Consider the following 27419-nt stretch of genomic DNA (forward strand, 5'->3'; position numbering starts at 1 on the left):
TTAATTCCTAGACGCGTTTATTTTTCCGCGGACTACTGAACAAGCTAGTGACACTAGCTTTAGACTACTTCCTTCTTCTCACTGCTGGCAACCAAAGGAATACTTGTTTCTAACTCTGATGGATCTGCCTCCGCGTTCTCTTCAGGAACATCGTTTGCTTCGGTTGTAGGCCGTTCAGGCTCTGGCAGAACCACTTCCTCAGTTCTCATGTAGCCTTTAACCACGTCCTGTTCAAAGAAAACAGATAACAGACCGTATTCGTATTCTCGGTATTGAACTGGAACTAGCTTGCACACAAGGCTTATGCGGGGAAATCTTTTCACACGCAAATAGTTTCTAATATATTCCCCCGCAAGAGCATCCATTGCAAGCTCGATCCAGTTCAATGCCGAGAATACGAATATGGTCTATTACTCCCTTCAAAGACTCATTAATAATTCATAAGGCCATTGACCTATTAAATGGTCAATAAAACATCACGTGCAGTGGTTTTAAAACCCGATAAAACCTCCTGCTTATTAGTATGCGGTGTTTAATGTTTTTCTCGTATGCTAATTTCCAACGTTCCACAAAAGCATCATTGTTATGAACTCTCTTGACACACGCTTTTCCAGGAAGTAATGTTTAAAAAACTCGCAGCACGTGTTTTATCGGGTCTAAAACCACTCGTTTTAAATCCCGATAAAACACTGCTGCTCGTGTTTTAAACATTACTTCAGTCATTGTATTCTGTTGAGGTTATGTTGCGATATAAAATATAACACTGAACTGATAATGATGACAGGGACACGTGATTGGCAAAGCGAGACCCAGAGTCTCTCCTTTTCACGTCCCTGAGAACGAGGTTGAGCGAGAGTCCAATTTGTTTAATTACAGGTATGACTACAGACCCAATAGGACGACACGAATAATTAATCATATCGATAACAATTTCGGGTAAGAATGAGAAGAAAAATTTTTCGGAGAATGAAAAGACAACACCTTCAAGTGCGTGAAACTTCAAAAAACGGACATCGTTGTACTATCCGATGGCTGCTGAGAGCCAATCGCATTCGAGAATTTTGTTTTAATCATGACTGTCATAATTGTGTTAATAGGCTGTAATCAGTGATATAAAGCAGAGAGAGAACAACTGGGCTTGTAAATGAATTCTAACTATACACTAGAGCAAGGCTTAGGATAGTTGGACAATCTTCTTCACGAAAACCTAGGTTGCGATACTGACATAAAGTGTGAACATGAAACTCAACAAGCAATTCCTCGCAATGATGGACTGGGAACATCTTGCTCAGAGCCTTTTTCTGGATCGTTTTGACTGCACAGAATAAATAACCCGAAGGATTGTATCTCTACGCACACACAGCTTACCTGCACAAAGTTCGGAGCTGGGTCCTCCAAGCCGTGCGCGGTTTTTAAAGATAAGTTGGCGGAAGGTCTGATGTAATGCTGCATGATGAAGAAGTAGAACAGGACTGTGATAACCGGAAGCGGTAGTAGTAGGACAGACGGCGCGTACGACTGCTTTAAGCCGACCACACCAACCATCAGCAGTTGAAACACTACTACTCCTATGATCATTCTGGAGGAAACAAAAGAGCGTTTGTGAGCCCCCCTTTTTATTGCTCGTTTCGAAGTTCATAAAGGGACTGGGCACTAGTTTACACAGTGTTCAAATTGCGTCACATGAAGAAATGAACCTCATCGCCTTGAGCTTTGATCCGGCAACGTTAATTGAAATATCTGTATTCTCATGACCTAAATGTTTGGTTAAGTAGTGATACTGTAATGACAAAACGGATTCCGTTCACCGTTGGGGCTTAAAGACTTACGTTTTTTACTACTTAAACATTTGACATTTCGTGACGACGAATAAACGAATAGTTTCCGATCCAACCGACCAATCAAAACTGAAGCGGGGTTGCCAACTTTTGCGTTCGTGATAGAGACGTCGGCTCCGATATTCTTGGATTTAATTGGACAGTTGAAACAGTAGCCATCCGAGTCACCCGAAAGTTGCCAAAAAACCGTAAAATATCGTGCGAGTGACCACTAAACGATGGCGGAGAAAACGTCCGTTTAGTTCGACAGCAGGTTTTTCGTCACTCCCAAATACCTAGTGATTGTATTTAAAGCGGTTTTCAATTGAGTGTCGAAAGTAATTTCGCGTTTCCTTTGGTTTTCCTTTACTACGCTCTGTGATTGGTTAACAAACCTCGCGCCACTTTCTCAACCAATGGGAATCCAAACCAAAACCAATCGTGTTTTCGCCGCACGCGTTTTCCCGCGCTTGGCGCCAGTTACAATTCTGATTGGCTCGTTGTGTTGTTTACATTTGTTGTGATTGGTCAGAGTAATTACTTTGGTTTTGGTTTTACGGCAGTCAATTGGAAACCGCTCTATGTATAAATCCCGAAGTTGATTACCTGTTAAAAACGCGGGGCCACATCATCCCGCCACAGGAGTACACTGGGATGTAGATGCTTAGAGTCTGGTGCATCCAGACTACGTAGCCAAACCCAAAGTACAAGGCCACAAACGGTGTGATGATTGGAGCGAGTGCAGAGTAGGATAAACCCACGATCAGAATAAACAGATGGTTGGCAAACTATACAAAACACAAGGAAAGAAACTTCTGAGTATATATTTAACAATTATTCCACGAGCACGCGTTGGATACAAGAATATCAGGGAGCTTAAGCACAGACGTCCGTGAGCCACGGACGCCGGCAACCGGAAGTCGAATGTTTCCTTTTTTGGCGTGGTTTTGCTCCTCACCACGGACAGGAAAACTTCTTGTTGATGACTGTGGCTTGAAGTTACAAACGCGATGGCGTAAAAATGCTCCAAAAAGGGAAAAATTCAATTTCCAGTTGCCGTCCGTGGCTTAAAAACGTCTGTGCTTAAGTTCGCTGATAGATAGCCAACAAGGCGCGCACGCCGAGTTGGCTATAATCATCTCGTATCCAACGAGCGCGAGTGGAATAATTGTTTTATTAGAAACAAAAACAAAAATTTTTCTTTTCCACCTGACGCGTACCCTTACGTTAATTATTTGTAGAATGGCTCATATACCATGGCCACTTAACCAATCAAAACTCCAGAAATGCGTTATCCAATGAGTCAGTTTTTAATAAATATCTATATAGCACAGAGAAGTGTCGATCACATTATTAACCACGATTTACTATTTCAAGATGCCTTTTGAAAAGTGAAAATGACAAATGAGTGCAAAAACGATAAGGCATCGTCGACTGGGTTAATTCGACCAGCTGTTTCTTCAATCCGGCTACACTGTGAAATCCCGGTTTTAAACCCGTTAACTTTATATTCAGTATTATCATTTTATAGTTTTTCCATTTTTCATTCGTCGTTTTGGGAACAAAACAAATTTCAAATAACAAGATTGTAGGAAGTTGTAACAATCTCGGCTTCTGTTCCGCGCCCGGCTTGTCCTTTCGTTTAAATTTTCCTTTTGAAGTTAAACAAGACCGAGGTCACCGAGATACAAGACGACGACGTTTTACAACAAGGAAGTAAGACAAAGTAGAGAGAAAGCTTATAATTAAGAAGGAGAAAACGGGGGCTTAGACATAGAAGAATATATACCTTTTGTCAGCGGGTGCAGATGGCTTTACAAGCATGCGGAAGGAGGAGGATAATAAGCCTGTGGGGATTATAATCGGGATTCTACGGTAGATTGAAACCTTGCCTCAAAAAAGATGCTTAATCTCAGTCTGGACTATCACAACAAGAACAACAGTCAACCTCTGCTGAACCGGCTCAGCAGTTGGTTCTAGCGCACTCACCACTCGGTCGTACAAAATAGGCGGTGGTTTCCAGGCTAGATCGTCCTCACGCTTCGTTTTGACAAGCCACTTCCGCTTAATTGCCACAAGAATAAGCGGCACAATGCGCAGCAGCTGCAGCGCATATCCCGTCAGTGTGGCTAACATGATGTAGCAAATGAAGAACACCGACTGTGAGGGAAGGGCTTCAGCAAGGAACGATGGAATCTGGGTTGGGTTGTCTAACATCTCTTTGAGCTTATTGAGGGCTGATCCAGCTATGGCCAGGAACAGGAACTTATTGACCAGCTGTGAAACAAAGTGGATAGAGAAATATTTAATCAACACTTAAGCTACTTGTGAACTCGTATTATGTATTTACAAATTATCCTTGAAAAGCTTGAAGCAGTGTTTCACCTAGTCTTTCAAATGTGATGCGGCAGTAGGTCGTTACAATTAGCGGAGAAAGCGAAAAGGCTGATTTAGACGGTACACGTTTTGCTTACCACTGTCGCATGCAATTTTTAGAGCGCGCACTGCTCGCGTCATGCAAAAAAATCGCACACAACTCTCGTCATTCAACATTGTCTACGACATTTTTCGACTTGGGAACATCTGTCAACATCTGTCATGATGATGCCGTAGGTCTGACTGATTTACACGACACGATTTGCGTTGAAGTCGTGGCGTAAGCTAGTCGCATGCAATAAGTCGTAAGCAAAAATTCTACCGTCTAAATCGCCCTTAAGAAATGCAAGTTATGACGCTTTTGTTGACCCAATGCTAATGTCTTTTTTGGTAGGAAACTGGGCCATTAACCTTTTTAAGGAGCAAAACCTTTCCTTGAATTGAAATATTTATTGATAACTTTGAAAACCTGTATGGGACAAGGATATGTATATTACATGTGCTTTTGCTGAACACACTAGTAGACCTGTACCTTTGCAAAAGCTCTATTTTCACTGGACCCTTAAAACCTGCAGTTGCATTGATTTTTAGGGCTGGGAACATTGTTCTGTTGTTCGTTCTTTTGTCCTCTCGACCAACCACTGATGTAAGAAGTTGCAAATGGTGCAAGTCGTCCCAAATCAGTACCCACCCTTTTGCTAAAATATAAAGCGTGCAAGAACGGGAGACTGTTACGTTATCAGTTTCTGTACCATGAAAATATACAGTTTGCCCAGCACAGATCCGTCCACTTCACTTTGCGAAGGTATTCCCTCAAGCTTGCTAAAGAGCTGCATGATCTAATAATAATAAAAAAGAAAAAGACCAGTAAGATATAAGAAATTCCACGTTCCTATATAGTTATTGGCTCCGCGTATGGAAAGATTTACCTACAGAACACTATTGTGGGTGTCTCCACTCGCGTTCTGTACTTAATGAAGGGAGAACGTGACGAACAATCATGGGTACTGGGGGGCCGTTTCTTGAAAGCTCCGATAACTTACCTGGCGCCGAAAGGCAGTTTTCCTCAAGAGATATTCAAGTTTTATAGATGTTTAAAGCTACATCTTTATAATTTTACGGGTAAGTTTGCTTTAAAACCACCAGAAACCGATACAAAATAGAGAAAGAAACCAAAATTTCTAAGGCTGATGACTTTGAGAAATGGCTTGTTCTCAGGGTCTCTCCTCTTCACTGGGACGGGAAAAGACGAGACCCTAGAAATAAGGTTTCAAATGAGTGTTTTTTCTACAACCATTTTCTGTGTTCCATAATTTTTTCTCTCGCTCCGGCTTTATATTCCTCATGTTAGTCAATCGGCCTTCAGCTAAGTCATCCATGATAGCGCGTGAGAAAATTCTCAGGAACGCTACCACTTGTCTCAATGCAACTTGGTCCAGGTTGCGCCGTAATAATTCATACTACGTTCGAATGTATACTAACCAAAGGCAAGATAGCGAAGAAGATCAACAAGGCTAAACTGGACAAAAAGCCTTCAATTGCTCCCCTGACGAAGGGGGCCAGATCCAGAACTGGAAAAATAAGAAAAAGATCGTACGAAACAATTAATGTAAAATTGAACACATAAACACAGCGAAATTGCGTTCGTTGTAGAAAGAACGCACTCCTGATACAGATTGGTGTCCAAATCGCATGGAACAACGTTGATTGAATGAATGGATCTTGGGACGCGTATCTGGCATCCCCGACAGGCAAAGGGGAGAGAGCCCGGGATCGAGCTCGAGATCATCGAACGCACTCCCAATCTCGTACCCAGAGTCCTCAGGCTTTTTGGTCAGCGGGTAGGCGCCAGGAGAGACTCTGGAGAATTGAAAAAAATTTAAATTTTTTTGATTGGCTGCTCTGTATAAGCTCCGTAACGGCTTCCATTGTTTTACCGCAGAAATCCTGCGGTAATAAAATTCCAGTACCCCAGAGTCTCTCCTGGCGACCAACTGCTGGCCAAAGAGCCTGAGAACTCTGGGTATGAGATTGGCGCACTCCCTAATCATTGATTATTACTAGTATAATATGCACATTGGCTTTATTGTGGAGTCTCACCTGGCTTCAAGAATGGAGCAACTTTTGTGAGGTTTTGCAGAGAGACCAGCGTTGAAGTAAAGGCGACCGGGACAGTCCAGAAAAACACCAGTAGAAACACCAGAACATAGACGAGAACTGTTCGTAGTTTCCTAACATCGCAAAACGAATAAAATACTGAGAATTAAATTTATGCAACTAACTCCAAGTAACTTTGATAACCTTCGCACAGTGCCGTCGGACGTGTCTCGCTTTCAGTTGGACGGTACTGCGTCACGTGACAACTTTGACCAATCGTCGGCGCGCTAAGATATTTCGATGAATTATCTGGATTATGAAGCGTGAGATAACCCGCTTATCAATTTTCGTGCGTTCTCATAGGACGAAGCATGCCACGTAATACAAAATCGGACAACGACTATTTTGTCCAATGTAATATCTATTGTAATGGATGTAATATGCCGCCATCGCCCCATATTTTTGGGAGGACGTATTTGGAGTGGCTTACATTATGAATTTCACAATAAGATGATTTCTCTTTGATAATAACCCCTTCCCCAGCTCAGAAAATTAACAAACCCTCGCCGAAAAAGTACTCTGGAGAAATCAGGAAATAGCCCAGAACTTGCAATAGGAATTCAACGGGATTTTACGGTATTTATGAAATGATAAAGTGGCAGAACCTTTGCCAAAGGCCAATAGACAGATTCTTCCAAATAACACTGGTTAGCTCCGGGGCCGGCATGACATCAACAGTCAGAGGGGCGTGGTCCCAGTCGGCCTGATTCGCCACTGTTGACGTACGGAGAGAACGGAACACCACAAAACTGCACGGCAAAAGGTCGTGTTTTTTCTCCGTCTCCGCGTCTAGTTTACCCTGCACCTCCTGAAAAGAAAATTTTAACGTGTGAGTAGTTGTTGATGGTGCATTAGGGAATTTATACTTCTCTTAGTAGAAGTTGGGATTTGTACTGCAAACTAATTACGCTATACACCAAATATGGAGATTCTGTCAGGATGCTGTACGTGAAATGTCATAATAAACCATCTGAAAGCAATGGTCACACTACACAACTTTGCAGTATGACCAGTACCTTACGCATGCGCACAGCCATATCACCCGGGCAGTGGCAGCCATGGACAGCTGCTTCGGCCTTGTTAGGTCTGATCAGCATGGCATAGCCGTCGGACACTTCAACGACCCGAGAGCTGTGAAATGTGTTATAGTGTACTGTTCGTAAAAACGAATCTCTAGCCACTTCGATTCCCTTTTTATTGTCATTGACTACTGCTTAGCTCCAAATTTGAAGTGAACATTTCAAACCCTTAAAGAGGCATATTATAAAATGCGGAGGCAAAATGAAAATATATTTGAAATGAAATTGAAAAATAGGAAACAACTAAATAAGGAGCTTCTTGTTTGGTCGCTTTGCTTATGAATTTTTTTTCTTTTTCTTTTTTTTAGAATTTGCATAGATATCAAGAAATTAGTCAGTTCATCTTCTGGAATAATTCTTCTACTTACTTCGAGCTCGATTCCATACTGAGTGATGGAGTCAAATTTTGTGCCACAGCAGATGAATTTCTTGTGGGTTGGCTTTTCTCCTGTTTTCTCGTGTACAGCCTACAGGAAAAATAAATAAATGAAAGCATAATAAATCGCCCGCGTGGAACAGATGAAGTCACATGCATGTTAAGCAACAACAAGCAACAAGTTTAAGCAACTACATTACTGTCTAAGCCAACAGTAATGTACGTAGCTGTTTACACTTAAAACCTCGTGCACATTTTCCTCCGCACTTTGTACCGGTTATAGTGGAACATAATCACAAGGGAACTAACGAACCTTATCGCATAACAAACAGTCGTGCAACCGAACACTTAATCTTGTGGTCCCGGTATTCGAAAGCCGATGAACGCTAATCCCCGATTAAGTTTGAAGCTAGTGGTGTAGAAAAGTCTAATTCAAAACTGAGGAACAAAAATATTTTTGTAGAGTCTTCATTGATTAGTAATTAAGTTCGTATCAAAGTTCACGAAAACCCAGGATTAGCTTAATCAGGACTTTGAACAACTGGGCCCTGTTTGATATTCCTCTCTTTGCGTGGAGCACGAGATCAGATTGATACAATTTCAACTGTTTCTTCGCCAACCACAAGTGAAAAATGTACACATTTAGAAACCATTGCTTTTAGGTTCTTTTTAATGTATGAATGCTAATCATTAAGTCTCATTGCAACACAGGTGAATGAGAGATACGCGAAGTCTTTACCGCCTTCTTTGCTTGTGACAACCTAAACTAACGGTCGTGAAAGACTGGGAATGAGCCAGATAAAACTTACATTTGCGTGTTCCAACTTCCATTTAAGGGCATTGCGCTGATCCACTAACTCCTGCCACTTGGCGAGATCTTCTACGATGACGACATCTTCAACCTGTGATCAACATTCATTTCTTCTTACAATCTCAATATGCAATGAAGGGGACGGATGACGAGATCAGAGAAGCTGATTATATCATGACCCCAGGGATATGACTTGAGTACTCTCATGGGGGTGGGGGTGGAGAGGAAATGGGCGGGTTCACCTCTCAAAAAAAGAATCATGCAAGGCAAATTGTTTCAAAACGTTCCAGCACGCAGCAAATTAGCCAAATTGGCAGAAAATTTTGATTGGAAAATTCATGAACTGAACATTTTTATCTTCTCCACGTTTCGAATGGTCTATCGTATCAACGGTAGATCGTCTTCCCACACGATAGCATCGTCAAACAATACACTGGCAATACCAAATTTACGCAAGCTAAACTGACAGGTGTAACCAATCGAAAGTTTTGGGATTAAAGTAGAGGGTTCCACATTTATCTCCACATTGGGAACTACCGACCCGTTGCTTTGAGACCGCTGTGAGATTTTAGCCTGGTCCGTTCCGTAAAGATAAAAAATTAAAATAATCATGTGATATGGGGTCTCGAAGTACGCAAAACATTGAGTAACATAATTGCTCTCAAATAATTGTCAAATGATGACGTTACCACGCGTGGACACAGCAAATATAAAACTGAGGTTAACTGATACATATTCATACTTTCTTGGGTGGGGCTGTTATTTGCAGAGATTTACTGAGGAGGGGATGGGGGGGGGGGGGGGGGTTAATAGTTAAAGTTACAGTGTAAGGCCACCAGTATACTGACTTTACTATACATGAATGTGTGGTTTATGCAGCTTACTGGGCTAAGACACTGGAAAACGGGCTTCATAACTACTGAAGTAATTTTACAAGTGTTTAGGTTCGTACCTGGTCGGGAAACAGTTCTTCTGCGTGGGTTTTCATGCTGTCGTGACCCTTGAGCTGACAATGAAACAAGATTCAAGAAAAAATGAATTTGCACTCCCGAGGGGAACAGGCAACCCACTAGTCCACTTAGCTATCCCATTACTGTTATGTTTCTTTGGAACTCTTGACAATAAAAATCAAAATAAATAAAGAAATAAAAATTAATGGACAAGAAAATCAAGATTGGAGTCCGGAGTTTAATCAAGACTCTCTGTAAGGACCTGCAGTCCTACAACTTTCACTTAAGCTTTGAACTGAGTTGAGGTAACTCTTAAGGACCCCTTAAGAATGGCGGTGAAATTGTTTCTTTGACGAACCAAACTGCGTCCACATCTGTGCAAAAATAAACCAGTAAATAACCTTTATTTTGCTACAGTTGGAGACCTTCTCCATGCTCAGGTTCATTGGACGTCGTGTAAATTTGAACCTCTTTTACAATGTTAAACTTCTCACACACGTTGAAAAAAAAAATAGAAAAGATCGTGGTTACCTCTCGAACATGCATTACAGATAAAAATTATTAAGGCCTCGCGAGGCGGTTTGTTACAAATCCTGACTGTTTGGGTTTTATTGGGAATCGTGAATATTATCAAAGAAGAAAGTTCTCTTTTTTAGGGAAGCCAGCATTTTTTCCTTTTTTCCTTTAGACTGTTATGTCTTGCGTTATGTGTTGCGTGACGCACGAGCCACGTGGTTAAGCGACACAAACAAAGAATGCTGGGATTAAGCGCGTGTTGAACATGTGGTTGACAATGGCTGCTTCGTCTCCTGTTTGGTTCACTTTTGTGTTCGAGTTTAGCACACGACGAAAGTGCTTTAAATAGAAGAAAGATCCTTGCAGCCACTACGCAACTTAAGCAGGCTTGAAATATATGTTTACTTACTTTACGCAGCTTAAGTAAATATATATTCAAGCCTGCTTAAGTTGCGTAGTAACTGCGAGGATCTTTCTTCTATTTGATCTTTCATCCGCAGTTCAAAATATATGTTTCATATATTTACATTTATTTATTCATCCTTCACGGGTATATTACGAACTCACAATGTGACCAGCTCCCAGTTGGCTTGATAGCTCAGTTGGTAGAGCACTGCACCGGGTCATCGGCTCGAATCCCGTTCAGGCCTGAATTTTTTTCAAGCTTTCTTTTCGCAACTGCTTAAGTTGCGTAATAACTGGGATCTTTCTTCTATTTGATCAATCATCAGCAATTCAAAATATATGTTTCATATATTTACATTTAGAAAGTGCATTCTGACAACAAAAATGATAATTTAGCAAAATTCAAAAGCCTCCACGTGGCCAGCACTTATTATTTCTCTATCTTTCTTTATCAGATAATCTTTGGACTAACTTACCACAATGACAATAAATTAAAATTTTGTTAAGATTTTTTGTTAACTGGATAAAGACGCCATCAATATTTTGCTTATTTTTTTTTTCTGGATGTTCTGTCGTTCGAAAAAATAAGGACGCGTCACACACTTCATACACGCCTTTCAAAGAAAGCGCACTCACCCGAACAAATTATTCAATCCGCCTGTTTCTAGTGCATTATTTATGACAAAGGTGCACACCTTTATATACCACCAGCTGCTAGCGCTATGGACAACTCGGTTGACAAGGTTTAGATTTAACCAACTGATTTTATTCGGTGGTATAAACACGAATAAGTCCTTCAAAAATAATATTTCGTTTGACGGGCGCTTACCTGCTCCGGCAGATCTCTCACCAGCACTGCGAACTGGTGAGCCATCCCTCGGCTGAGAAACTCTTGGCGGTAACTGATGAATGCTTTCCACTCTTGATACAACAGAAAACAGATGATCAATGTGTACACCCAAGCAGCGACAACGTGAGCCCAAACTTTCGGTGAGCCTATCGAGATGTTGGAAAGGGCTATTTTATCGAGCCCATGCAAATCTTCTCCGCCGAAATAATTAACGGGGATGAGAACGATAATGCCGTAAGGCAACAACACGAGGGATATTTTGAAACAGAGTTTCAAGAATCGCAAGTGGACGACCGCGTCCATCCCCGCGTACTCGAAAACCTCGTTGTCTTTGACGTTGAACGCTTGAAGAAACCATGCGAAGAAAGATTGTGTGGGTTTGCCAGGGACAGGGGTTTCCACCAAAAGCTGCCTTGGCGCGTAAATAACTTTGTGCTTTCGCCGTAAGAGACAAAATATAATCAGGCAGACAACTCCTATGACCGCGTTGAGAATTAGAGCTGACACAAACTTGTTTGTAGTGTCCGAGCCTTCATCGGCTACCGTGTCGTTTGCCATTTTCTAAAAGCTCTAGCTCTCGATTTCTTCGGCGTTGATTTGACAGCTACACCCAAATTTCGCTTGGAAGGTCGTAGTAGATTACTGTAGTCTGTTATAGCGCCAAAACAATTATGAATAAAAAACAAAAGAAAAATTGACCAATACGAGTCAAGCAGAAGACTCTACGCGACAAAACACGAGACATCAAGAGATGACCCTTGAGACAATGAACGGATTTTGAAAAAAGTCTAGCGAGTTCTGTCATATTATAAAGTCGCAAACAGCATCTCCTCGCCAATGAATTTGCTACCTGCAGGTTTTTCTTTCCAACAGAAACGTGTTCGTTTACTTTTAGCCCGAAAATAGTCGCTAATCAGCTTGCGTGACTAGTCTACGTGTTGATCGCGCGCGCGAGTTCATAATCCATTTATTTACACCTCGGGCTATGGAGTAAAATTTGCATCGCAAACCGCGTTGTTTGAAGGATCACTTGGCCACTATGACTGTAATACGGGAACACACAGATAACAATTTTAAGCAAAGTTAACTGCAGGGAGAGGAAAAGTCGAATTTATAATCTACCATAAAATCTCATCTTGATCGATGATTTTCTAGAATCGACTAAATCGCGTGACATATTACCCGCCCATTTGAAACCCTATTGTTTTGATAAGCTTGAGTACGAGTAGAGACAGTGAGGGTGTTACTTGGAGCAGATTTACTTAAATATTGCCAATCAATACAGGCAGTGACATTTTTCTGGAAGAAACGTTGTGGAAGCACTTTCGACATAGGCATTCTAGAATTGCGTGTAGGCTGCGAAGAGGCAAACACCAAGGACGTATTTGCGAACGAAGAGCACGAGGGGAGGAAGGAGGGGCGGGTGAGGGGTTTTTCCCCTCCCCCCTTAGGTGTTTGCATCTCGTTTACACAAAAGAGTATAGCGCTAATGAGTTACACCTGTAATAGATTTCTGGAACATTTTAAAACGCCTGAGGAAAAAGAAAATGACAACAGATTACCAGAAGTCGCTTTTGAAAACTTGAATTTAAATTTCGAACGACGAAGATAATGACTCGCGCAGAATACGTCTTTGTGTGGTGTTCCTCTCTGATTACAATTTTTAAGGAACACTTGAATTCTCTTTCTGGAGGTAGCTAAATCAATGGAAATGTTGTCTATTGCTTTCGAATATGACACAATTCACTAGAACTTGTTAATCTACACACGTTTTTTAATTAATTATTTTCTTTGCAGTCGACACCACCAAAGTGAAAAATCAGAATTTTTTTTTTCGAGATACGATGCAATATTCCCCCACTCAAACAACAAACTTTTTATCGCAATAGTTACACTGATGCTAAGAGCATTTTAATATTTTAAAGTTTCAAAGTTTTCTCATTTACAGATAAATTGAATATTTTAACATTATAATTTATAAAGGCATTAAACAGCCCAGGTTCCTTTACCAAAATGCACGGAAACAAGAAGTCATTCTTTTTGTTGTGTACAGATTTTTAAAATCCTCATAGTGCATATAAAAATCCTTAGGTGCTTTATACACGAGCATAAGCCTTATTCTAAAACTTAATAACTAGGGTACTGTTATTGTTAAAAGAAAAAACCCTCCAGGCTATATAAGTTATAAATTGAAAACTCTAAATACGACAAGACGTTGAGAGATGCCGCATCTTGTACAGACCTGAATCAGTGAAATACTCGAGATAAAGCGAAATATACGAAATTTCTCTTCGAGCGTTGAAAAATATTTCACTCGTTCGCTGCGCTCATTCGTGAAATATTTTTCAATATGAGAAGAGAAATTTTGTAACTCCAAGCGGCCATGTAATGTTCTGTTTATTATATAAAAATCAATAAAATACCAAATTATTGCAAAAGGCGCCATTTATCATGTAACCATAGCAGCGGTGATATTTTCACGTTTTCGCGTGAAAGCTCACCTGGTATTTCACTAGTGTTTATATAATAAATTATTGTTGGCTTTCATCTATAACGGTCCTGTGACATATTTATTTGTCCTTGTAGCCCCCGAAGAAGATTTGTTTTCCAAACCAAAGTAATACGTATATTTTTTTTCCGTTTATACATCCAACTTCTTTCTTGTTGTCTTTTTGTACTGCCGCAAGGATCATTCTTGCCGTGTATAATTTATTATAAGTTATGTATTTTCATATTAAGCCAAACACCGATATATTTGTACAGTTTACAGCCTTGTATTTCAATGCTACAAGGAGTAATCCTTACTAGCTTTAACTTCGTCCTCAAACAATTCTTTAGCACTGTGCGGAGCTTAAGTTCATGTTGTAACAGAAGCGTCTAAGAGTACTTGTCATTCAGCCTTTTAGAAGGCTTTTAAAACGCTTGGTATAACAACAGCCCATCTTACACGGTTGTGTGCCTTGTGACCTGGCCTTAGAGTGAAAGCAAATTTGGAGTTGACTTTCTTTGACACAAACCTGACTGCTTAACATATGATATCTATTCGACATTTTAAAATTCAGCTTAACAATGAGGCCAAGAGGCGACAAACAAAAGAAAATAGGTCAATTCCGAGTAGCTGTGAACCTCGTCATGAAAACGAGGCTAAGTGCAAAGTTAGTAGTTTTGTTTGCATATGAATGAAAACTAATTTTGATTAAGAATAGTTTTAATGCCTAGTCTAACAAACTCTTAGCTTTACAAGACTACACAGTTTTTTTTTTTGCTGATGTTTGGCATCGTCATTTGCCACGTACTATAGACAATCTCTTTAGTCTATGGACAGATTTCGTAACAACCTAAGCAAGCTCTTCGTTCATTGATGTTGGAGTAAAATCGGATGATATCTCCTCATAGTCATACAAATAGTCCCCATTAGTGGATGACGTGCTGCGACCGTATGTTGGTGGGACACTGTGGTTTCTGACATATCGTCGGGCCACTTCCTGTAGAAGAGAAACAAACATTTCCATTTATCCACCTAGCTACAAACAAGATGCAAACAGCTGTAAACCTGGAAAAACTGCGAGCTCATTTTCTCTTTCAACCATAACAAAACGAGATTTCTTTTAGCGAGGTAAAGACACAAACAAACAAACTGCAGATCTGTTGAAGACACAAAATGTTGTCCCCGCTGTAAGGTAGCTGTATGAAATTCAGCTGGCTTGAATTTGATGTCAGCAAATTAGCTAGTACAGGGAGACTATGGGTGCGTTTTTTTGGGAGAATCCAAAAACGGATTTGTGATCTCAGATCATTCGGATCATGGTCTGGATCATGGTCTGGACAAGGATTCGTCGGTTCTTTTGATGCACTATGATCCGAATGATCTGAGATCACAAATCCGTTTTTGGATTCTCCCAAAAAAAAACTCACCCTAGGGTGTCAGGAAGCGAGGTGTGGACCCAAATTTACGTCGCATCACGTGCACTGCTTTCAAACTGTCCCCGCTACATTATCCCATTCTGTCCCTGCAACGTGCCTCCCATGTGGTGCACACAAAGGGGCTTGTAGCCCCTTCATATCCCATATTCATTCGCTTCATATCCCTTGGTGTGTTCCGACCTGTAGACCAACCGGTTTCTTTAAATAAATGGTACACAACAAACTTTGTTCCCTCGGCCTGGGAACGAGGTTGAGTACACAACCACTGCAATATTGACGTCACACATCACGTGACGTACCTGAAGAAAATGAGGACTAGCCTCAGCCAGTCCTGACGCCATGTTTAGTGTCAAGTGCATTGAAGGTTTGAGGAAGTGCTGCTGAATAAAGAGGAAAAATAAGATCGTGATGATCGGCAGTGGCACCATAGCTGCAGAGGCGTAGAATGATTCCTTCAAGCTTAAAACTCCAGTCATTAGCAGATGAAACACGATCATTCCTGCAATAATCCTGCAAAGAGGAAGAAACTCAAATCAAGGAACAGAAGCAGTAAAAGCTGCTGACTACTGGCGCAGCAGCGCGTATCAATGTGCCAACTGTCATTTCAGTCGAGGGCAGCAGGTATCGTATGAATGACGACTCGCCAATGAAGATTTAAAAACTAATAATTATTATGTACAACCCCATGCCGTAATTTGAAAGATTCGTATTAGCTAGCCTGAGGTCTGCATGGCAACATAATAATGTAATTTTCATTTGTAAACTTTCAAGAGAAGAACAAGGTCAATCAAAAGAGAACGAGGTACTCCGCACGGAGTAGTATATCTCTATTTGTATTGCCACAAAAATTGTAGCCCAGAAAAGCTTCAAAATCTTTCTCGAAAATAAAACGGAGTGAGATAAAACCCGTGAGCCGCCATGCATGTCAGCGGTCCGCTTAACAAACTTGTACCGCTCAAGGAACCAATCAGAATGTCCCTTCTGCCTCGTACCCAGGCGCGCCCAGGATTTTTCTCGCAAGAGAGCCCAAGACATCAAGGGAAGGTTTAACGAGTAAGGAAAACCACCATCTCACTCTTGTGGACTTTAGAATGAACCCGTGCACCGCTGAAAGATCACGCATTGAAAAAGAAACACCTGGGTACCAGGCAGATAAAAAGGTAAAAGGTAAAGTAACTTTATTATACACGGTTAGATTTAAAGCTAGAAGCTTGAGGGGCCGTGTAATCAAACAAATATTTTAAACAGAACAGAAACTCTTTAAAATTCCCAACTGGCAGGGAGGCTTACCATTTGCTTATTTACAAAGCGTGGCCGAGGATTTGAACAGGGGACTACCCCGAATCAAATCCAAGCTGGTGGTCAGAGAGGGGACTGGAACCTGGGGCCTCCCGATTACGAGTCCGCGCCTCTAGCCACTCGACCACGCATGCTCATTTTACTGGCCAAACAATTCAGTCATTTAATAATTACTGTTACCTGTTGAATACTTTGGGCCACATGAGTCCGCCACAACTGTACACTGGGATATATACACACAGTATCTGGTGCATCCACACTATGTAACCGAACCCAAAATACAAGGCCACAAACGGTGTGATGAGAGGAGCGAGGACTGAGTACGACATTCCCAAGATCAGAATAAACAAGTGGTCGGTATACTGGGAAGAAATGAGTCAATAAAACCATTTCAGACGCTATTCTTAACACTTTAAAAAAAATCGTAGTTTCACCAATGCAAAACCTTAAAAGTTTTTAGTTAGTAATTTTCATATTGTAATTAAAAGTCATGTAGGTATTTGATATTAATTAACCTATCACCCTCTGAGATATATCAGCGCAGTTTTACAGTACTCATTGTAACTGACGATGACATTCGAACATGTCGAAACATGTTTGCAAACTAAAATATGTCGTTCTCTGTTTTCTATACAAGTGCACTGAAACCATTTATAGGCGTCAATGGCAATAGACAGGAACAATGGAAACAGATTGCAACTTGAAAAACTTGGCCAGAGTTCTCAAACCGGGCTAAGATCTGCTTTTCTAGCATAGTCATAAACTACACATTATTACCTCTGCATTAGTAGGCACTGTCCATAAGACTAATAAGAAACATTGATGCCGTTCAATTTACTTAGATGAGAGGAAGTAGGCAGTGGGGAGGACGATACGTACCACGCGATCATACAAAACAGGTGGGGGTCTCCAAGCCGCCTCATCCTCTCTGGGAGTGTAACAAAACCATCTGCGCTTGATGGGAATGATAATGAGATCAACAATTCGCAGAAGTTCCAAAGAAAACCCAGTTAAGGAGCGCAGCATGATGTAACATATGAAGAATGTGGACTGTGCTGGCAGAGAGTCTGCGAGGAAGCCAGGGATCTCAGCAGGTTTTTGGATGATCCCTTTCAGCTTCGACAGAGCAGCGGATCCGGCTGAGAGGAAAAGGAATTGATTCACAATCTGTGAAACAACAAAGAGAACTACGGTCAAACTTGTGAAAACCTTTTGAAGGGGCCATACCACCTGCAACTACTTGCCTTTGAGTATAAAGTGAACGAAATTCAGTTTGTATGTGTAATTAATGCTCTGCGCATTTATCACAAACTGAAAGCAGCAAGGAAACTGATAAATGAATATTGTAAGCTAGGGTCACTGCATTACCACAAAGATGAAAAGTTTTCCCAGCACAGATTGGTCGACTTCACTCTGGGAAGTTATCCCTTCTTGTTTGGTGAGTCTCTGTAAAATCTGAGGAAAAAAGCAAAGGTCTCAGCAAGCCTGCTAACCTGAGTGCAGACATCTCCTATACCTTCGCTTCTGCATGTAGCAAAGGGAATAGCAGATGTCGGCATGTAGGCTACGAGGTTGCAGGTTTCTCCCCGTTAATTGGTTGACACAAAAATTACACCCACGGATGATTTTCAGTTAACTTGAATAAAGGGTAAAGAAGGGTACTGACAGTCCCTAACCCCAACCCCCCCAAAAAGCCTCACCCACCCCCCTCCCAATCTCAGATGCAAATTTCCTCTAATAGCTCACCTTTCTTAGTATGATATTAAATTTGTAGCAGCACTACTTCAGGTTAAACAGCTACAAAACAGTTGGCAAATGATCATGTTTGGAAAAAAGCCGTTAAAATGTCAAACTTGTCTTCAATGCGGGGATCACAGGCTGCCTTGGCAATACTTTTTGTGTGCGTTACAATCAATAATATTAATGACAAGGATAACGACTTTATGAATAATTATTATATTGTATCTGTTTGAGTTTTCAGCACTGGAGTGCTAATTGTGGACACTATAATTGACTGAAACAATATCACAAATGCAACAAAACTCTTGAAAAATCCCAGCTGGCAGGGAGGAGCTGCCAGAAGCCTATTTACAAAGCTTGACCAAGGAACTGCCGAGAAACAATCCATCTTGTGATCAGAAATGGGACTTTAACCTGGGTTCTTGTCCTATAACCACTCAGTCATGCCATCTTCCTTATCTAGTTAATGCACTTGTGCCAAATGTTGTGCAAGAAAATATTTTGAATTCTGGGAATCCCATAACGTGTCACTTTAGGATAAAGCCTCAACAGTATAAATCAGAATAATAGACTTACCAGGGGTAAAATAGCAAAGAATATCCAAAGTACAACGCTTGAAAGGAATCCCTCAATAATTCCCCTCACAAACGTAGAATAGTCCAAAACTAGCAAACAATAAAATAATATATTAAATTATTAGTACTGCTAAATAAAGAAAACACCCAGAAAACTAAGTCACTAAAAGGTCTTAGACCTTTCAGTGTAAAGCTGCAGTTCGGATTTTGATTGTTGTATTTTGCACTTCTTTACCTATGATTGACTTCTAACCATAAGATTCCCAGAAATCAGAAAATCCCCAAAGTAAGAGCATCATTGATCAAACGTTTAAAAACTGTATAATGAATTCACCATGCAATAACTCTGGGGCTGGGGGCAAAACCGTCAAATTATCTACAAGCTAATCAAACCTTACCTGGTGCTAAGGGAGAAACCACTTTTGCAATATTTTGCAAGGCAATTAATGACGAGATAAAACCAACAGGAATGGACCAGAAAAACACCAACCAAAATATGGCTCCATAGACCAGAACTGTGCAAAATTTCCTATCACAAAACATGAAATCAAAGACAGACTAAGAATAAAATCAGTTCTATGTGAGCCTCCATTGAAATATTGTATTAGTGATTAAGGAGGCGGCATGGCCCGGTGGTAAGGCCGCCGGACTTAAAATTTTGAGGTGCCAGGTTCAAGTCCTGCCTCGGCCATGCTTGAAAATAGCCTGCCATTTGGGATTTTTAACATGTTATGTTCGATTTGATTATTATTTGTTTCCCGTTATTTCTGAGTGAAATGCCTGTAAACTACCTTTGGGTAGCTAAGTGCATTTCCACTATAAACAAAGCATTTATTATTTATTATTATCATAAATGGCAGATCATCACTGTAAGTTATGTACGCAACAGTTGCAAAAACAAAGCCTGAAAAAAATCCAGCTTGATTGGGATTTGAACCCATGACCTCTGCGATGCCGGTGCAGTGCTCTTCCAACTGAGCTATCAAGCCAGGTGGTAGCTGGTCATAATGTAAATTATATTAATACACCCATAGAGGTGATTAGCGATGGAAGTGAAAAAATATATGAAATACAAATAATTTATGTGTATATTTCATATATCAAATACATAGGGGGGTTTTGACAGAAGCTGTGGTGCCGCATCGATGGGGAGAAGAAAGGAAAGTTTGGTTTTATCAGCAGAGTTAATGACTTACAGTAATTTGGCTGCTTTAAAGAGATTCAAGTGCTGACATTTCCAGCTTTCGCCCTTTGTCAGAGCAAATTGCTCACAACATAAACCACTAGAACCCACAAACGTTTCTTGAACAGACCCAATGAAAAAAGATAATGTTTCTACTGTACAGGTGTAGGTATGTGAAAGGGTAGCATTAACTATGGAAGGTATAAGAGTTACCTTTCCTGTCAAAAAATGGCATAAAAAGGGCAAGGGTTTGGACTGCAGAGCAAAGTCTCCCTGTACAAAAATGTCTTGCGTACCCCCTCCCTACCCCCTTCCACCAAAGTACCCAGTCCCCACTAATACCCTGATCTTGACGTTGCCATTCAATAAAATCAACCTGGTAAAGCAATGCCCAGCATATTCTTAGTAATTCCTTTTACTCAGAAAAACTTTGAAAGGCTTACAACTGGTTCATACCGTCGCCATAGTCCACTAGAAAGGTTGTTCCAAATTACATTTGAGACCTCTGGAGCTGGAGCAGTGTTCATACCCAGCAAACAGTTGTCCCAAACTAATTGCGCTGCTGTAGTTGCCATACGAAGAGTGCGGAAAATGATGAAAGCACAAGGAAGTGTGGGGTGCTCTCGGTTCATTTCAGCCTCAAGCTGGGTCTGCAATATCTGGGCAGTATGTATAAGAAAAAGGGTTAAATAAATTAAAGTAATGTTATGAGTGTTCATTATTCTAAGTATATTTTTCAAATTATTGGAGCATACTAGGAACAAAAAAATGCAGACATTCAAGGCCAAGTAACACAGGCAACATTTTCTTGCAACTTGCTGTGCAACAAATGTTCCGTTGTAAGTTGCCATTGTTGAATGCACGTTTTACCACCTCTGCGTGCAACAAATTTTGGGTCTTGACAATTTGCGAGCCAGCGAGCCATGCGAGGCAGACGTGCGAGGCACTCAGGTTAGCCTAAAAAGCACTCCGGTTAGCCTAATAGCACCCAGGTTAGCTTAAATAGCCCCCCGATTAGCTTAACGGTTAGCATTTATGTTGGGGGTTGTTCATGCCTCGCACGTCTGCCTCGCATGCCTCACATGTTGTGTTCATGCCTCGCATGTCTGCCTCGCATGCCTCGCTGGCTCGCATATTGTCCACACACCAAATTTTCATGTTGTAGAACGTTGACAAGGTTTCTCCTTTTTCAACACCAAAACTTGTTGCTTGCAGAGTTAGTGATATGGGCAATAAACAAATTATTGCAACTTGCTTTGCAACAATTGTTACGCGACAGGTCGTAAGAAAATGTTGCCTGTATTACTTGGCCTTCGCGTCAGTCAGTGATACATACACAGACTAGTGAGAGCTACGCAGTTGTATCAGTGTAGAGATCTGCAGATGCAGGTGTGTATAATAAGTGCTTCTGGACAGTCTTTTCCTAGTGGTATACATCAGTCAACGATTATAATTAAAAATTGATTGGAAACTCTAAGTAATGCAGTAATAATTATTGATTATGTTTGATAAATAGTCCATTGTCACAGATGAATGAAAGTTAATTAGTGGCAAGACTATAAAAATGTAGTTACATGTAGCTAGAAGTACACATGTTTGACATCCTGCAGTCTAGCTGTTGTCTTAAAGGAATTTTTGGTTTTGAACACTCATTACAACAGATATCCGATTGTTATTCATTGAATGAACCTTATCTGGTGTGATTTTTTGAAAAAAATATTTTTATTAAAATTTTCTTGTCTTGTTCAAAGCATGACAAACCAGCACTGAATTATTTTTAGTGAATTTGAAAGAAGTTAATATTTAATAGTATATTTCATTTAGAAATACACTCAATGAAAAATTAATTACACTGTGTCTAGTTAATTTAAGGACTGCAATTGATTGTGAAATCACAGCCAAACTTTATTTGCTCCATGCCGAGAGGCTGAACTAACCCAAATTGAGTCTCTGTTACCATTCAAGAAGGACAAAATTAATGAAAGCTACTGAGCGAGCATTAATTTCATTTCGTGTACTTGTTCTGATATCTGGATTATTTTTTCTTACATTCACTGAAATAAATGCTTGCTTTTCAATGTTTAAATATTTATAGTCTAATACTGCCTTCATGATTTTACCGTTAAATCATGTTCATACTGTGTAATCGAGTCTAACTCTGGGCCGCAGGGATACCAAGCTCTGTGGGTTGGTCTGTTTCCAGACTTTTCATAAATTGCCTGTTGACAACAAAAACAAGAGAAATATTTTGTACCTTAATTATCATCAATGAGTATAGCTACAATTAAAGTAGTAGAAATTATGAAATAGACTGGGTTTGGTGTCGGTCCTGTTTGCCAAACCCTGACCCTACTTCACCTATATATTAAGCTACACTTACTCTATTAATACACTGTAGGTATGTGTGGTACCAAAGGGTATGGTTTTTGAGTCATTTTGATCCAAATTGCGGTAAAGATTTTAACCATTTTGGCCTCCCTACCATAACCAAAGGACTGTTACATGAAATTATGGTTGGCTGTTCAAGCTGTTTATATTGTTAACTACATGTACAGTGTGGCCTAACCCATTATCAGGTAGAAAATTCCCTCCAATAACACCCTCCCTTAGAAACAAACTCCAAAGTCTTTGTACAAGACTAATATTTCAATTTTACAGTCAACCCAGGTCACGCGTGAACAGTATTTCTAAGAATGAAATGAACATTCAGTAATGTCCGACGTGTGAATGGAATGTTGGACATCTCTCTGGAAATTGTTCCGAAAAAGACGCATTAACTGAAAAAAAAGATTCAAAATACTTGGGAAACAATTGTTATTCTTGAAATATTCAATTTTGCAATGTAAAGAAAATTTCATAGCTTTATACCGTCAATAAGGTAGGGAAATTAATACCGGATCTCTGAAATCTCGTTGGTGATTTTCAAAACTGACATGTAAATTTCAAAACTCTGTTCAAATTTCAAAAATATCGTTCACGCGTGACCTGGGTTGACTGTAAGGTAATGGTTGCATGACTAAAAGACTAACATTTCAAATTTTAAGATAATGGTATCTGCAATGTTGCAATTTGAATCTTTAAAAATAAGCTTAATTTATTAATAATTTCCTTGATTACTAATACCTTACTTTGAGGGTAATTACCCAGAAGACCACTTACTTTAGAATGCTCAAGTTTCCAAACCAAGCTGTCATGTTCATTTATCAGTTTCTGCCATTTAGTCAGATCTTCAACCACTATGATATCCTCAACCTAGAATGATGAATTAAAATGTAAAAAATTAAAAAGCATAAAAAAAAAACATTATTTCTTTTAAATGAACGCTTATTTACATTGTATCAGCACATACAACATCAATGTTACATTTTCACTTTAGAATTTGCCAACTTTCATACTTACTATACATGTACAGGTTCTGTAAGAAACATATCATTACATCAAAACCTCTGGTTACATTGTTTTAAGTCGACACCCTAGCCCCCCTTGGAGGTGTCCACTTAAAGGGGAAGTATCACAAGAATTTGATGTCATTTGAAAGCCTAAAAACGTTTGTCTGTCAACAGAAACAAGACAATAATTGTCTAGTTTTGTTATTAATGTCACTATTCCGCATATACTTTAAATTATTATTGTTTAACAAAGCATGCAGCTAGATAACAGTATTGAGACAAAGTAAACAGACAACAAGGTGGCGTAATTGGGGGACACATCCCCGTGGCAGGTTAATATGACTTCGGGTTATGTGCGCAAAACAAACGTAAGCCTCACTTACCTCCCTACTAACGTGGGGTAGGACAAGAGTATTGGCAGAGCCTTTCTTATCTCCCCAGCACCATACGGGCTGGATCGGACAAGATAAAGGCAAAGGTATGAGATGGCAAGATACGAGCAATGCCAAGAGCTTGAGGGAAGTCGCAACGCAGACTTAACCGAACCACAAGGAGTGACCCCAAGTTTAATGAATATATAACAATCCTCCTCCAAAGGGAGGGAGGATGGGTAAACAAAATTTTTAAACGTGTTTGCGTTCGTGCAATACTGCCAGGATAATGCTCTGGGATAGTGTTCTGACGCTTTTATATATAGCGAGACAGTGACTCAAAGTTCGGCCAATAGGTACAAACGTACTGTAAACTAAAAGACACAATGTGGCAAACTACTAGCCATCAATAGGGCTTTACAAAACATGAACCAATCCCAGCAAAGGTAAGATTCATTTCTAGACAATTGTGCAACATATTGGTACAATTTCCCAGCCATGAAAGGCTTTTATCTTAACCCTCCTGAATAGAGAGTATTCATTTATGAATGAGGCTTTCGTGTATACATTGTTGTCTGGGGTCGACACAACATTGCGTGACCTACCACCCCTAAGCCGTCACGTTCCATTAAGCGCATTTTACCGTTCAGTAAAAGCCTTATTAAACTCATCACAAATAGATGAGATTCGCTAAAGAGAGCAGCGAATTGATCCGCAACGATCAGCTGAATGAGCAACGCAAGTTATGCAATGAACAACAAGGGCCCTGCAAAACCCCTAGAGGCCATCCCGCAGAGAACAGCTGTTCCTGCTAGAACAGATCAAGAGATGTTCATTTCAAGAATTGAGTTGATTTCTTTCCTCTCGTTGTTCAAGAATTATTTTGTAGCTAAGTCAAGGTCTTATTTCACCATTTTTAAGAAAAGAGGTAAAAAACACCATGACACTTCCTTAAGGACGGTGTCTTTTAATACAAATGATACTTTTGCACAGTTTATGACTACGCAGGAAGAGTAGATTTCTTTAACATACATGATCATACCTGATCAGGGAAAAGTTCTTCAATGTAGCCCTTCATGCTCTGCTCATTTTGAAACTAGTAGGGAAAAGGAAACAAAAACAACTCAAGTTCACAGACTGGAAATATAGGTGAACAGATTTACTAAGATTTACTGAATTTAAGATCATTGACAGTGTAAATTCCCAATTATTGTACTATTCAATATCAAATTCAGGAGGCAATGGCATGTACATATGGAAAGGTAAATTTCAACCACCCCCCCACCCCAGCCAAACAAAAATAAGGTTGAACCATATCATGAATGGTGTTCTGTGTCAGGCAATAGTGTTGAATCACTGGATGAAGACCAGCAGTGTATATTGATTGTTTGCATGAGAAGTCATGGCGGCCATGTAGGTGGACAGGAACAATAAGATTCCTCTCCTCTGCCATTTTTTATGCAAATGATGTGAGCAAATGTTCTTTTGTTTTGTCCACCAACATGGCGGCAATGCAAACCACCTATATAGCAGTCAAAACATTGCGACTCCACATTGTCACTCTTCACCCAGGTGTATAAAATTATGGGTAATGCCGACATTCTGCTGGGGGTAACCCTGTGATGGACTAGCATCCCATGCAAGGGAGGGGGGGGGGGGGGGGGGACGTGTAGCAATACTCCTAGTTGCTTCTTGCTACAGAAACAGAGTTAAGCTCCGACCGTGTGGGCTACTTTGGCTCGTACCTTCCTTACAACCCCGCCCATCCCCCTAACCCCTCCCCCGCTAGGATACTAAAAAAGGATTTACTAACACACCTTTGTTGGGACATCCCTGACCAGGACTGCATATTGGTGGCCCTTTCCACTCGTTAGGTATTCTTGTCGATACATGATGTAAACTTTCCACTCCTCGTACAAAAGATAGCAAATAATCACCGTATAAAACCACGCTGCTACCAAATGCGCCCAGACCTTAGACGACCCCTCCTTGATGTTTGACATTGCGACCTTGTCAAGTCCGTGTAAACCTCCTTTGCCGTAATAGTTCAAAGGCAAAAGAACTGCGATTCCGTACGGCATGATCACCAGCGCGATCTTGACACAAAGTTTTAAAAATCGCATGTAAACAAGAGCATCAATACCGGCGTAATAGAAGACATCATCGTCATTAGCCATGAAGGCTGGAATGACCCAGGCAAAAGAGGAGTGCGGCAGCTTTCCCAGTGGAAACATCATGTCCAACAACAGCTGACGCGGAGAGTAGATCCGTTTAAGCCTTGGCCGTAAAAAAGAGAACACAGAAAGTACAACCAAAGCCACTCCAAGATTGATCACCAGAGACGAGACAAACTTATTGGTGCTTTCAGATCCATCGTCAGAGCTATTTTTTAATTTTCCATTTGTACTTTCGATTCTCTTGATCGTCGCGAGCGATATATTCCTTAGTTGCTCTAGGACTTCCATGATGTTTGCGTGTTCTTTTTTTAATTTTCTTGGTGTAAAAAGGCTATCGTAAAATAAATGCAGGAAATTAAAATAAATTGATATCAGCTGACTTCTTTAGATCATGCGCTCGCTCGTGCTGCTGATATGCCCGCCATGTTTTCGGGAAACTTCGGTCAGGAGACTGGAACTAGTGTAACATCCGCTGTGTGACTGGTGCTGAGTTTATCATGATCGAGGGCGCTACCCATTTGTCATAACTGGCCGGCCAGTTCAATATTTTCGCAAACGGAATGCAACAATTTGAACGGCAATTTTATGTGCCTTTTTTTGTGATTGCTTCAAATGGCGCACACTACTTTCAGGACCCAGTTCTGAGTATTTCAGGTGCTGTCTCTCGTAGAGAGCACGTTTTGCTTCAAGCAAATTAAGTTCGGCCAATTTAGTTCGGTCTGAATCAAAAGGCGGGATTTTCGTGTTTTGGGCCGACCTTAATTTGAGTTAAGTTCGACTCATGAAAAGTTCGGCGTCTGAACTGGGCCTAAGACGGTGTTGTATAACTCGTCAATTTTCCGGTCAAATGGAAAGACTTGTCCGTTTTCCAGTCGTTCCGCCTAAACTTGCCATCTCATTGGCACCCATTGGTAGATACAGAAACGTACGTGATGACCCAATGATGGCGCAAGAAGACCAAAAAAAAAAAAAATGGAAATTTTGTGCAAATGTAATGGTAATTTTCGTTACAACCGACAACAACGAAGTGGAGTACGTCCAAAACTTGTACGTTTGTTCCCAGGAGAAAAGTGAGAGGATTCCACCGCTTAAGCCTCGCGTAGAAGCTAATTCCGGTTCAATATGGGGGAAATGAAAACGGTGTACTGCGATTTGTCATCGTTTTTAATAGACCCTTCTCCAAAATGGCGGTCGAAAATTCAAATAAGTTAAAATTAAAAACGTATACCCTGCAAACTGCAAAGTTTCAGCATATCAGGTGTAATATCAGCTGAGAAAATGTAAGTTAAAAAATGAGAAATTTGCAGACGTTTGTATGACTGGGCTGCCTCAGCCTAAGCTGATATAACACCTAATACGCTGAAACTTTGCAAAGTTACTAAAGTAAAGGTGCTCTTTCCATGGCTGTTATCAGTTTTTCATTC

At 40.5% G+C, this 27419-nt stretch overlaps 2 protein-coding genes across 2 annotated transcripts; both read right to left on the reverse strand.

The window, feature by feature from the left end:
- Nucleotides 1-12005, reverse strand: LOC146471664 (uncharacterized). The gene is made up of 12 exons (XM_085120179.1): nt 11317-12005; nt 9569-9622; nt 8615-8707; nt 7798-7896; nt 6956-7158; nt 6294-6424; nt 5676-5764; nt 4946-5032; nt 3807-4094; nt 2424-2605; nt 1369-1579; nt 1-227 (listed from the first exon to the last, which is right to left on the reverse strand). Exons 1-12 carry the CDS (start codon nt 11893-11895, stop codon nt 60-62), a joined length of 2184 nt encoding a protein of 727 aa, XP_084976305.1. The 5' UTR covers nt 11896-12005; the 3' UTR covers nt 1-59.
- A 2532-nt stretch (nt 12006-14537) lies between these two features.
- LOC146471665 (uncharacterized) lies at nt 14538-26432 on the reverse strand. The gene is made up of 12 exons (XM_085120180.1): nt 25636-26432; nt 24861-24914; nt 23218-23310; nt 22179-22277; nt 20515-20717; nt 19274-19404; nt 18877-18965; nt 17929-18015; nt 17440-17727; nt 16741-16922; nt 15561-15771; nt 14538-14822 (listed from the first exon to the last, which is right to left on the reverse strand). The coding sequence occupies exons 1-12, from the start codon at nt 26281-26283 to the stop codon at nt 14676-14678; spliced, it is 2232 nt and encodes a 743-aa protein (XP_084976306.1). The 5' UTR covers nt 26284-26432; the 3' UTR covers nt 14538-14675.
- Nucleotides 26433-27419: the final 987 nt, after the last annotated feature.

This window comes from Pavona decussata, unplaced genomic scaffold (genome assembly GCF_977016875.1).
Source record: "Pavona decussata unplaced genomic scaffold, jaPavDecu1.1 SCAFFOLD_102, whole genome shotgun sequence".
Classification (NCBI taxonomy): Eukaryota; Metazoa; Cnidaria; class Anthozoa; order Scleractinia; family Agariciidae; genus Pavona; species Pavona decussata.